Below are 12,321 nucleotides of genomic sequence, written 5' to 3' on the forward strand. Positions count from 1 at the left end.
GATGACACTGACACTTTCATGGACATCAATACTTGCTTTTGAGGAATGAGCTATGCATTTTGAGCAAATGACACGCTTTTGCAGGTTATCAGCTAGGTTTTGCAGTTTGTACTAATTGTTTTGAGAAAAGCACTAACTGTTGTGCAAATGTAAATAGTGTTGTGAGAAATGCACCAAAGCCACTGAGAAAAACTGTAAGATTATTTTAATAACTCCATTGGCAGATAATTTAGCATGTTCTAAGGAAAAACTCCAAATTTTGACTTAATTCTTCTGAAGAATTAAGATTACTTGATCTACAATAAATGTGGTCAAAAAACAAGATAAAGTGTATGTATATATATATATATATATATATATATATATATATATATATATATATATATATATATATATATATATATATATATATATATATATATATAATTTATTTATTTAATATTTTTTAAATATATAAATATATAATATGTATATATATATTTTTTGCATTGCGATTATTTAATTTCTGTACCAGAAAACTCTCAAATAGAGCTATTCAAACTATCTTGTAAAACCGTATTCATATTGCAATATTTATTGTAGAAAAATAAAATATCGCAATATCAGATTTTTCCTATAACATGCAGCCCTACTTGAGGTAAATCCAAGTCCATTTTTTAATGTTCTTGGTCTTATCTTTTAATCTAGTCAAGTCCCAGAATTCAGGACAAGACCAAAACATATTTCAATAGTCTCTGCCATGAAGTATGAATCTAGTAGCCTATGTTCATGGTCTTGGTCTTTTTGTGTGAAATATGTGGACTGTGATCAAGATCATAAATACAAGGTCTTGGTTCTCATTTCCAAATCCAACATCTTATTTTTAGGGTTTTAGTTTGGCATTTGGCACTGAGGAGAATGTGGGTTAAGACTAAGACCATGATAATATGGTGTTGAATTAATAGATTATAGCAGGGATTGTACAAGTCATGATGTTTCCTGGTAGATATTCTAAATGAACTGTTGAAATTGACCCCGATTTTGCTAAAACCCAATCGATCATAAAACATCAAACATAGAAACAAAACAACAATTTATTTAGAAAATTTTGTTATGTTTGTTATAACAATAAAATGAAACAAGGAGAAAGTGCTGACTTTTGAAATTGTATTTAATACTTTGTATATGAGGCTTTTTTGGTAATGAAATCTTCAAGATGCATTGCTTATAGGTGATTTCAATCACAAATCAAGTCTAAAAGTATTATTGGTTCTGTGGATCTCTCTGATCTTTAGTTCATATTTTCTCCTTGGGCAGTGTTGTGCTTTAACTACTGAGAGATTTTAGCTGCTGTCTGGGCTTTCCATGCCTTTTTACACCTTCCTTTCTTCATGTGTTCAATACTTATTCCCTGTTCCCTTTTATTTTATTACACAGTAGCTTCATTTCAAAACTTATTAGTTTAGCTCTCACTGTATGTTTTACTTTTATTACTTTCGTTGTTGCCAACATCTAGTAAAACTTTCAAGTCAGCGACACCTTTAGAAATATGTTTTCTGAGAAAAAGGGGGACGTGTTCATAAAGGGTGACGCTATATTTATATTGATTTCCTCCTCAAGTCCAAAGTACAAGTCCATGCTTTCCTGATCTTGGTCCATAAGTACTAAAGTTTACACACAGACCAATACTTTGAATATAGGGTCTAGTTTCTTATGTCAAATCTAATTGCTCAAAAAATAAATAATTTAGCAAGTGTTTAACCTAATTGTGTGGCAGCCATGAACTGAATTTTTTTTTCTTGTAATTGGCATGATTGTGTTTTTATTCTGATCTTATGTCACTAGTAAGTTGGTGTATTTTTAGAGCCCACAACGATTTTCCCCCCAGGTGGACAATAAAGTAAAACAAACAACACCATATTTTCATAGTCTTGGACTTAGTTCATGCACTTCCAAGCCCAAGGTTATGACCAGCCCTTTTGGCCTTGTTCTTTACAATATTTTCATGGTTTTGGTTTTGGTCCTTTGGGTCCATTAACAGATTTTCATAATCTTTGTCTTAGTCAACAAGACCAAGACAATTAAAACAAGGTCTTGGTTCTCATATTCAACTGGAGCACCATATTTTTAGGCCTTGGTCTCAGTCTTAGTCCACATGCCTCCAAGTTAATGAGATCAAAACCATGGAAATGTGAGCAGTGTAGGCAAGCCCTCAAGTTTTAGTCTACAGTATTTTCCATCATCTCGGTCTTAGTCCACATGCTTTCAACCCCCATGACAAGGCTGAGAGCTTGATCTTGACTGGCCCTTGAGTTTCTGTTTAACGATCAATTAAAACACTATTGGACTCCAAACCATACCTAATGATTTTCTGTTCAATTTAGTTCTGGATCATTCCCAGTATCTTGGGCGGCTCAATGTTGCACTTCCTCTCTGATGACCAATGGGAGACCATCTCTGCATGGATGTACGGCATAGGTCTGTCTGGCCTGTTCATTATGTCCACCATGTTTCATACCGTGTCCTGGAAGAAAAGTCATCTTAGGTAAGTCATACTGGAGCTGATATGAACCATTCACATACATTTTAACCTACTTGATAATCTTGATATTTAATTAAAGCATGTTAGCTGTCTATATAAAGAGGGTGTTTTTTTAATGAAAAGAAAAATATGGGTGGTATATTTACCATGTTTCTGCCTCAGAGGGTTGAGTAATGAGTAAACACACATACACACTCATTATGAAGTGCCTTGAGATGTGAAACCAACAGATTCCCTTAGTTAATTAGTAATGTTTCCTGTGCCTTCCATAACATTGAAAAAAAATCATTAAACTGCAAAAGCAAGAGTTTATTATTTAACACTTGTTATGGATTATCAGGGGCAGATTAAGTGATTTCAGGGCCCTAAGCAATTCCAGGTATTCCAGGGCCCCAGTGAAACTTCAAACATTCTCTTTCACTGTAGATATACTTTTTTTTCTTTGCAGATTTTTTTTGTAAATAAACTGCATGTTAAAAATATATTTTAAGTGAAACCTTTATCTTCTTAATGTAAAAATGAATACAATAAATGTACAAATAAAGAACAAGTGAGCAAGTTCACCAACTAAGCCATATTTGTGAATAGATTTTAATATTTGCACATGCAGTACAAAAGGAATGTTCCATAATTCATGGGGGCCCCTGGTTTTGAAATGAAGTTATAACATTACAATCTTAATGGTTATAGACAGATTTGATAACATATGATAGAACGTTTATAAAAGAGCTATATGATTAATATAGACTTCTTGGCATTGATCGGGGCCCCCTAATATCCCGGAGGCCTAAGTGGCTGCTTACCTCGCTTACTGGTTAAGTCCGCCCCAGTGTATTATAAAACAAATGCATTTCAAGAGCACAAGCTATCTAGAATTAAATATTCACACCAAACATGTTGATGACCAATCCTTGAATTTACTGAAAACAAAGACTTATATGTCATCTGCGGGCAAACATGACTGATTATTTGATGTCTCATGATGGCTATTCTCAGATAAAGATTAGTTAGGTAGACTATATTACACTGTAGTGCTGCACACACTTCTCATATGCAGTAATTAAAGGGATAGTTCACCTAAAAATAAAAAAACTCAGCATTTAATGACTCTTAAGTTGTTTCAAACCTATATGAGTTTCTTTATTCTTTACATTTTGATGAAATGCTGTAACCGTTTTCCAAAGAAGGAAAAACAAACACTATGGAAGTCAGTTTCTTTCAAAGAAATTCATAAAAGGTTTGAAACAAGCGAAGGGAGAGTAAATGATGACCACAGTATATTTTCCGATTTTGTAAGCTGTTGTTTTGGGTTTCAATGTATTTGCATATTTTATAGTAGGAGGAAGTGTCAGCTGCAGATTCAGTGCATATGAATGAACTTTGGATCTTCATCAACATAAGCAGTCACACATGAATTCACATTGACATGGTAGATATGATCACACGGGCCTGTCAGTTCATGTTCAGCATCAGTGTGTGATTCAGTCATGACCCTGCCCTTTCCAAATTACACTCACACAAAGATGAGTGTCATTAGGCAACAACAGCGTTCAGAATTGTATAAATGGGGTGTGGAACGTGCTTCACAACAGTTACCTACATTTTAATTAAAGGCACAATGTGTTACAAGCACAGAAACTGTGGATCGCCAGCGAACTACACACACTCTATCGGACTACAAGCCCCCGTCATGCACCTCGCACACAGCTGTTCCCGATTGCCATTGATTAAATACACATAGCCAGATGATTGTTAATGACTGATTACGAAGACTATTTACACAGCACGCACACACACATCAGTGCTGAGTCTTGTTTACTGTTTTTGTGACATTACGACGCATTTGCCTTGCTGTGTTTAAACCTCGCTTTATTCTGTGTTTACATTACTTGCCGCCTGTACTGGCCGTTCACCTGTTATTTGACCACGACTCTGGATTCCCTGTATGTACATGTTTGACCCTGTTGTTGCCTGCCTGATCATTCACATAGTAAGCTGCACTTTGATCCTCTACTCCATTGTCAGCGTCCCTCACATGACACAATGTAACATTTATTTCATTAAAACATCCAAAAACACTAGAATATTGTAATTTACAGGACTGAGTGTGCCCCCTGTGGCCATGCTAATGATGTTACGCACCCTCAGTGTCCAGTTTGGTTTAATAGAAAACAGGGAAATACCAAAGACGCTTTAATATGTTGTTTTATTGTCTGTTTTCAATGCAAGATTTGCGTACTTTAGCTCATCCATGAATATAGCTGCGTCCCAAATGACACACTATACACTGCACTATGCTCTTACACTCTCAGCAGCATAGTATATGTATGTAGTGTCGTCCGAAATGGTACACAATTTTTTTTTTACTGAGCGGAAATTCAAAACGTTTCCTTATGGATGTTTGACGGTTTCCAAATTAGTGAAATAAATGACCAAAAATAGCTCTAATAATAATAATAATAATTCCATACAGACCGCACACCACACACCAGCTGATTGGTGGAGATGAGACAGAGTGAAGAAGCCAATTATGATATGTGGATGATTAGGAGGGCATGATGGACAGACGCCAGTGGGCAAAATCGGCCAGGATGACGGGGTTAAACCCCTACTCTTTATCGAAGGACATCCTGGGATTTTTGATGACCCCAGAGTCGGACCTCGGTTTAACATTTCATACGAAAGACCAAACCACCAAATAATACCTGCCATGAGTAGAACTGCATTCACCATTGGGGGAGCTATAATCACTCTCGTAGAAGAATTTTCCTTTCTCAGACCAAAGTAAAGTAACACAACATCAATGCTTCCTGAAAGCTCCTCCCCTTCCGTTATGTGGGCAAAGCAGCGACTGTTGAGTGTGTGAAGTGTCCAACATTATACACTTCTTTTTAACGATTAAATAAGTGCGTCACCGGGGTATTTAAAGTGCACTTACTCTTTTTAGAGTTTTCAGTGTAAATGCCCTACTTACACTATTTACTACAAAATGGCGTAGAATAGTGCATATGTATGCTATTTGGGACGCACCTACTGATTTTTGCATGAGTTCCATAAGACATAACAAAGACTTTCGTGATTGCACACTCAGTCACTGTGTCATCAAAATACGCCTTTGTTTGTTGTGAATATGCGCCCTCTACTGGTGAAAAGGATTTACTGTGCCTTTAAATGGGCCATCATAATGACCCGGTATACTCACGGCAAAGATCTTTTTCATGTTTTGATTGGAATAAAAGGATGAAAAGAATCATTCAGTGATGTAGTGACACATTTAGTCATTTAGCTGACACTTTTGTCCGAAGAGACTTACAATTGAGGAGGCATTCAGCAATTCAACAAGAATGGGCAATACACACATAAAGTGTTAGTTATACAAAAAAACATGTAGAGTAAGAGCGCTTTTTTAGAGAGAGAGAGAGGGGCAGGGAGAAAGTGCTTCTACAGGTGGTCTAGGTTTTATTCACCAGGTTAAGGTGATCTGGGAAGAGATGGGTTTTAGTTGTCGTTTGAAGGATCCCAGTGAATTCGCAGTCCATGTGAGAATGGGAAGATCACTCCTCCAGCGTGATAATGAACATTTAAATGTAAATATCAGGGTGTCCGTGGGGTCTTAAAAAGGTTTAGGCCTTAAAAAGTCTTAAATTCACTCAAACACCAATAATCCATCTCAGCTATCAGACATGTTTACAGCAAATTCTCCTAATTTAATTCCCTAAGTAGGGTAGGAAAACTAAAGCAACACATCCCTTTACATCAGGCATGTCCAAGCTCGGTCCTGGAGGGCCGGTGTCCTGCAAAGTTTAATTCCAACCCCAGTCAGACACACCTGGGCTAGCTAATCAAGCTCTTACTAGGCTTTCTAGAAACATCTTTGCAGGTGTGTTGAGGCAAATTGGAGCTAAAATCTGCAGGACACCGGCCCTCAAGGACTGAGTTTGGACACCCCTACTTTACATGATCTTCCAAAAATACAACAACTATTTACTGAAGTAACTGACAAAAACTATTTACTGAAGTAACTGGGTCATTAGAAAAAAATCCTTCATGTTTAGCCCTGTACAAGTCTAAAATTTCATTCATAATGGTCTTAAAAAGTTTTAAATTTGACTTAAAGAAATTTACAGAAACCCTAAAATATGTGCTGCGCTCTTTCCTGTCAATAACAAAATAAATAAGATAAATGACAGCAATCAGCGATTAACAAAGTGTCATATCGTAGTGAAATTAAATGTTTGCACAAACTTCACAAGCATCATGCTTTATAAAAGTTTTATTAATATTTGAGAGATAAATCATATCTGATAATAGTTGGAATGGATCCCTTTTCTTCGAGTGGCATACTAGCTCCTTTCCCACATACAAACCTTTCTGGAGAATTACTGGTAAATTGGTATTAAAAGATCATCTGTGAAAAATACCGGAAAATTTGTTCTGGCAAATTTCTGGAATGTAAGAAACTGTGTGAACAGTGCATTCTTTAATTTACAGATTTACCGAACATTAAAGTACAGCAGAATTCTTTTAACGTCATCCTGAACTTTGTAAAACCATTAGTTTCATGCGTCACAGATCTGAAAATAGACCCTAGTGAGTGTGCATAAGTGCAACATTCTTTTAATTTTATTGTAAAAAAAAAATTCACACACAATAAAAAACAAAACATCAATAATATTACGAATAGTAAATTTTTCAAAATCAATTTTATAATGATATGTACTTGTTAGTACTAGATTTTTAAAAATTAAATGTGATGTTGTGTGTGATTTTAGGTTATTACTATACAGTTTCTAAAGTGCTCCACCAATCGGATAATTCCTTACCCACTATAAATAATTTTAGAGTAAGTTTCTTACCTCAGCCATCTTCGTCTTGAGGAATTCCACCTTTCACCCCTACTCCTCCCTCCTTTTCCTTGACAGGACGGCACGGTGGCCCAGTTGCCTCACAGCAAGAAGTTAGTTGTTCAAATCCTTGGCCAGTAGACATTTCTGTGTAGAATTGACATGTTCTCCCTGTGCTTGCGTGGGTTTTCCCTGAGTTCTCCGTTTCCTCCCACAGTCCAAAGACATGCGACATAGGTGAATCGACCAAACCAAATGGCACCATTCAAGAGCTCTTAATCAGCAATTCCTAATTGCCATTAGCCATAAATAAGCAGGGCAGTTCTTGAGATCTACCCGAGTTCAAACTCCTTCTCACTTTACAAAGGGGTGGGAGCCCCGGGCTCAAGGATCTTATGAGCTCAGGGTTCTCTCCCAGGACAGCATGCCCGGGAGAGCATGAAACATAAAAAGAAAACTTATCAGAATTAATTACATTCAGCAGACCATGAATAACCCTAAAATTTGAGAATATTAGTGTACTGCATGGTATACAAAAAGAAAATAATCTGAAGATACAGAACAGATGTCCTTGTGATTTGTGCTTGGTATTTAAATAAAAAAGGCAAAAAAAAATACATCTATTGGATAAGGATTAGCCTTTTTTTTTAAATACATTCAGTAATTCAATTTTAATTCAGTAACAGTAATTCATTAAACTTTAAATGGAAAATCCCCAAACAACCCACAATTGAAATCACAGTATGGCAGTCCTGTTTTTCTGTACATCGGAATGTCAACCCCACAAAAAAAACAATGAAGTGCTTCAGTTTTTTTCTCTCTTTCTTATAAAACAGTAAATCCAAACAGTCATGGATTATGATAATAACATTTAGCTTTAGAAATACTGCTGTGACTAAAGAGCTTACACCTTCTGCTGGATTAACCATTACAGAAACATACAAATATTGTAAAACGAAGGAGGAATTTTTCACAAGCCTTACATATTAGGTGCTATATATACATGTTCAAATGAAAATTGCTCATTTAAATCACTTAAAAGATTTTACATTATCACTGTATTTACTGTCTGTTTATTTTTTAAATCTTGCAAAAATGATTTGTGAATATTTTTTGAAGAAATTTTTATCTGTCTTATATCAGGAAGGTGGAGCAGCGATTCCACATGTGCGACAGGATGGTGATTTATTTCTTCATAGCTGCATCATACGCACCCTGGTAAGTGAGATATGTGTGTGTCGGTCAGTAACCTTACTGTCAGCATCATTGAACTCTCAGATCTGAGTGTATTTGTGTGTGTGTGTGTGTGTGTGTTCAGGCTGAATCTGAGGGAGCTGGGCCCCTGGGCTGTTCACATGCGCTGGCTGGTGTGGATCATGGCCTGCGCCGGCTCTGCATATGTCTTCTTCTTTCATGAAAAGTAGGAGACCACTTGATAATAATCACCCTCACACACTGATCTGATAGCTGACTGCGTGAAAAAACTGTGCTGGTCCTTTAATCGACGAGTCATTGTATGAATTCTCAACTCTAAAGGTGCCATAAAATGAAAATCTAGATACCGCAGCATAGCTGATTAATAAGGACATGGAAATGATACATCGTGAGCCTCAAACGCCATTGTTTCCTTCTTTTCATGTGATTGTAAAATCACAGAACTGACTCTTGACGATTCATACAGGATTATTATGTACGCCTGTGTTTGATTGGTCAATGTTTCCTAATGAGATTACAACAATTATTTTCTCCCTTTATTTTTAAGTTAATCAAATCTTGTAGTAAATATAAGGTGCATGTGGGATTCTGGAAAGACTTTTTACTGCCCTTCACCATTTAGTTTTCACCCATTTCCTTCACTAGGATGTACATCATTGAATACGTTACAGAACATCTTGATGGGTTTAAATGGAGTGCCCTGTGCAGCTGTACAAAAGCTGTCGCTGTCACATTTTCAAAAGGTACGCTTTTGTACTTTACAGCTGCACATTAGTACCTTTAGGGTAAACTTTGGTACCTATGAGGCACCCATTTATATTTCTTAGGTAAAAAAAAAGTAAACATATGACACATGAACACGACTCGCTCCTTCTGTGAACATTGGGAGGTGAAAATAAGGGATATGCCCACCATAATAAGGGATCCCTCCTTTAAAAACTTCCCAAATTACTAAATATGTTCATTTGGAGCTGTTTCATTGCAAACAGTTAAATGGTCAGTAATATGCTTTTTATTATTATTTACAAACGAAAATAAATAGTATACATAAGCAGCAAATAAATTAGCAAACAGTTCAGCTTATTAAAATGAATAGCTATTGTAATGAATTGAATCAAGCTATCAAGTCTCATTAGCCGTTTCTTCACTGTATAACTTTAATAACACATTCTGATTAAAGAGCAACAAATAAATCTCTTATTTATTTAGATTCTTTTCATTTGATTACATTAAATAACAGGTGTCACTGTAAAAATGCACAGATCTAACGTTATAATGAAAGCATTCGATTGCTCCTTTTTTATGCTCATTTAGGACGAAATAAGTTGTGTTTGAAAAAAACAACAACAACAAGATCGACACCTTTAGATGTTATTATTATTAATTATGTGTATATGTCTGTTTAAACACACACACACAAAAGCCAGACTTTCACTCCACTTCAAATATATATATCACTATATTTATCACTATGGAGCGAGTCAGCTGACAGTCACGCACCGCTATACGACTGTTTTGAGGATGGCATATGAAAAGGAGATGGTACCTGTAATGAAAAGGAAGGAAATCTTGCCATTTTTATATTTTTTTCAAAGTGTTTTCATGCCTGAACAAAGCGAAAGCACAGAACAGACACACATTGAAGAGCAAGGGGTGGCCTCTGGTGGTTCGGCGGTAAGGGTTGCTTATAGGAAAGCTCGTCTCTTTAATGTTTCTTGCCATCCTTCAGAGAAAAACTGAAAACATTAGAGAAATATGGGAAAATACCTTTACGGGATGATAGTGGGATAGAACTTAAAATTTGAGAGAATCCTGGGAAAAACAGGAGGGTTGACGGGTATGGTCAAAATCGAGGGATAATAGAGGAGGGTATGTCTATGTAAACTTCCCTCAATCACTTGAATTGGAACACACTGTAAAATGGAGGCAGGGATTCCCCCAAAGGAACAAGTTAAGGGAAGTTTGCAAATATGTGTCTAAAAGTGGACTGGAATGGAGTCAGGGAGACAAAAAAAAAGAGCACTTTGTGAAATGCATGTCCACAGAGTCATATCTGTTCACAGGTCATAAGAACACAAAATGCAGGATATACAGAATACAGATTTATTCAGCAACCCCCGAAAATGACCATCTCCAAATATGGTCAAAACCAAGCTTATCTTTTCTGTGGTTATGAATGAGCATATATAACCATTTCTGAATAATCTCTGCACTTATTTAAGCCTCATACCTACTATGTAGGTATCAGAGAACAACTGAACATATATTATTATATCAATGCATTCTATGGCACCTTTAATGAAACCGCTAATGATGCATCACCTGTAAACTTATCTAGACTTCACAGTCTTACACTTACACTTAATATTGTTGGTAACACTTTACAATAAGGTTTATTAGTTAATGCATTTACTAACATGAACTAATCATGAACAACACTTGTACAGCATTTATTAATCATAATTGAACATTTACTAATGCGTTATTAACATTCAAGTCCATGCTTGTTAACATTAGTAAATGCACCATGAGTTAACATGAACTAACAATGAACTACTGTATTTTCATTAACTAACGTTTACTAACATGAACAAAAACAGTAGTAGATGTATTGTTCATTGTTTGTTCATGTTAGTAAATGCATTACTTAACATTAAGTAATGAACCTCATTGTAAAGTGTGACCATATTGTTCAATATTTATATTCTATTCTGTTATGTTTTTATTTATTTTCTGTGTGATGTGTTTGACCAACTGGAACTGGTCATAGCATCTACATATAGTTGTTCTTCAGTTGATCTTGATTAGTTCTTTTGGCCTTTAGTCATATTCAAAAATCAATGAAAGATGAATCTTTCTTGTTATTAACACTGTTATTTTGTACTCTATATTAAACACTCTCTAGTGCTCCAAGACTATAACTGTCTAATATTTCATTTTCATAATAAAAGTCACTTTATAATCACCAATAACTTCTTTATCTATTCTACTTTTTTTTTTAAATATAACTTTTTAATTCAAATAACTTTAAAATCCACAACAGCACTTGTTTTTCTATTATCTATTCTGTTTTCTTTTTGTGTTTGATGAAATAAATACTTAAACAAAACTTTTCTATTAATACTTAAACTTTTCTATTAATACTTAAACAAAACTTTACTGCATTAAATTAACTCGGAGTTGTTGTATTATTTAGATACTGTTGTTATTTTGCTGCTTTGATAACTTCTGTTGAGCTCACTTGGATTAAAACCCTCTACCAAAGGATTACAATGTAAATGTAGTGTAAACAAAAGCATTATGTGTGTTGTGTTTGAGGAATAAGATCCTGGATCTGCTGTGCTACACTGCTATGGGTTCTGTTCCTGCGGTGGTGCTTCTGTCAATGGTACGTGCGACTGACACCTATAGATAAATTTATAAATACAGCATAACAGCCTTTTCACATGACTTAAGTACATTGTACAGCATTTCTGTTAGCTGGTGTTGCTACCTTTAAGCCTTTACAAGCCCTATGTAGGTCTTTATTTTAATAATATCATTCAGTGAGTTAGTGAAATTGAGCCATTCTTTGCTTTCACAGTGATACGACAAAAACATAAATTACCCCAAAACATGATTTAAAAAATGTCAACACTGCTAACATGAAGAAAAGTACCAATTCTGGCTAATAATTCTGACTTTAACTGTATATGATTTGCATATTTTCTAATAAAATAAATTTGGGAATGCATAGCTCTG

At 35.4% G+C, this 12,321-nt stretch overlaps 1 protein-coding gene and 1 long non-coding RNA gene across 7 annotated transcripts in view; one reads left to right on the forward strand and one right to left on the reverse strand.

The window, feature by feature from the left end:
* Positions 1-12,321, forward strand: part of mmd2a (monocyte to macrophage differentiation-associated 2a) — a 37,010-nt gene that overhangs the window by 18,449 nt on the left and 6,240 nt on the right. For 4 of the 6 annotated variants that reach the window (XM_087242807.1, XM_087242806.1, XM_087242808.1 and 1 more), the window contains 4 exon segments: positions 2,364-2,524; positions 8,509-8,583; positions 8,684-8,785; positions 11,899-11,968. In XM_087242807.1, coding sequence (XP_087098933.1) covers positions 2,364-2,524; positions 8,509-8,583; positions 8,684-8,785; positions 11,899-11,968 — 408 coding nt within the window. 6 annotated transcript variants of the gene reach the window in all.
* LOC141381261 (uncharacterized) lies at positions 1,871-10,218 on the reverse strand. Its single transcript, XR_015481122.1, has 3 exons — positions 7,702-10,218; positions 7,378-7,573; positions 1,871-2,503 (listed from the first exon to the last, which is right to left on the reverse strand). It is a non-coding gene; the product is annotated as an uncharacterized LOC141381261 (long non-coding RNA).

The sequence above is a fragment of the Danio rerio genome, chromosome 3, assembly GCF_052040795.2.
Source record: "Danio rerio strain M-AB ecotype USA chromosome 3, GRCz13ab, whole genome shotgun sequence".
NCBI classification, from domain to species: Eukaryota; Metazoa; Chordata; class Actinopteri; order Cypriniformes; family Danionidae; genus Danio; species Danio rerio.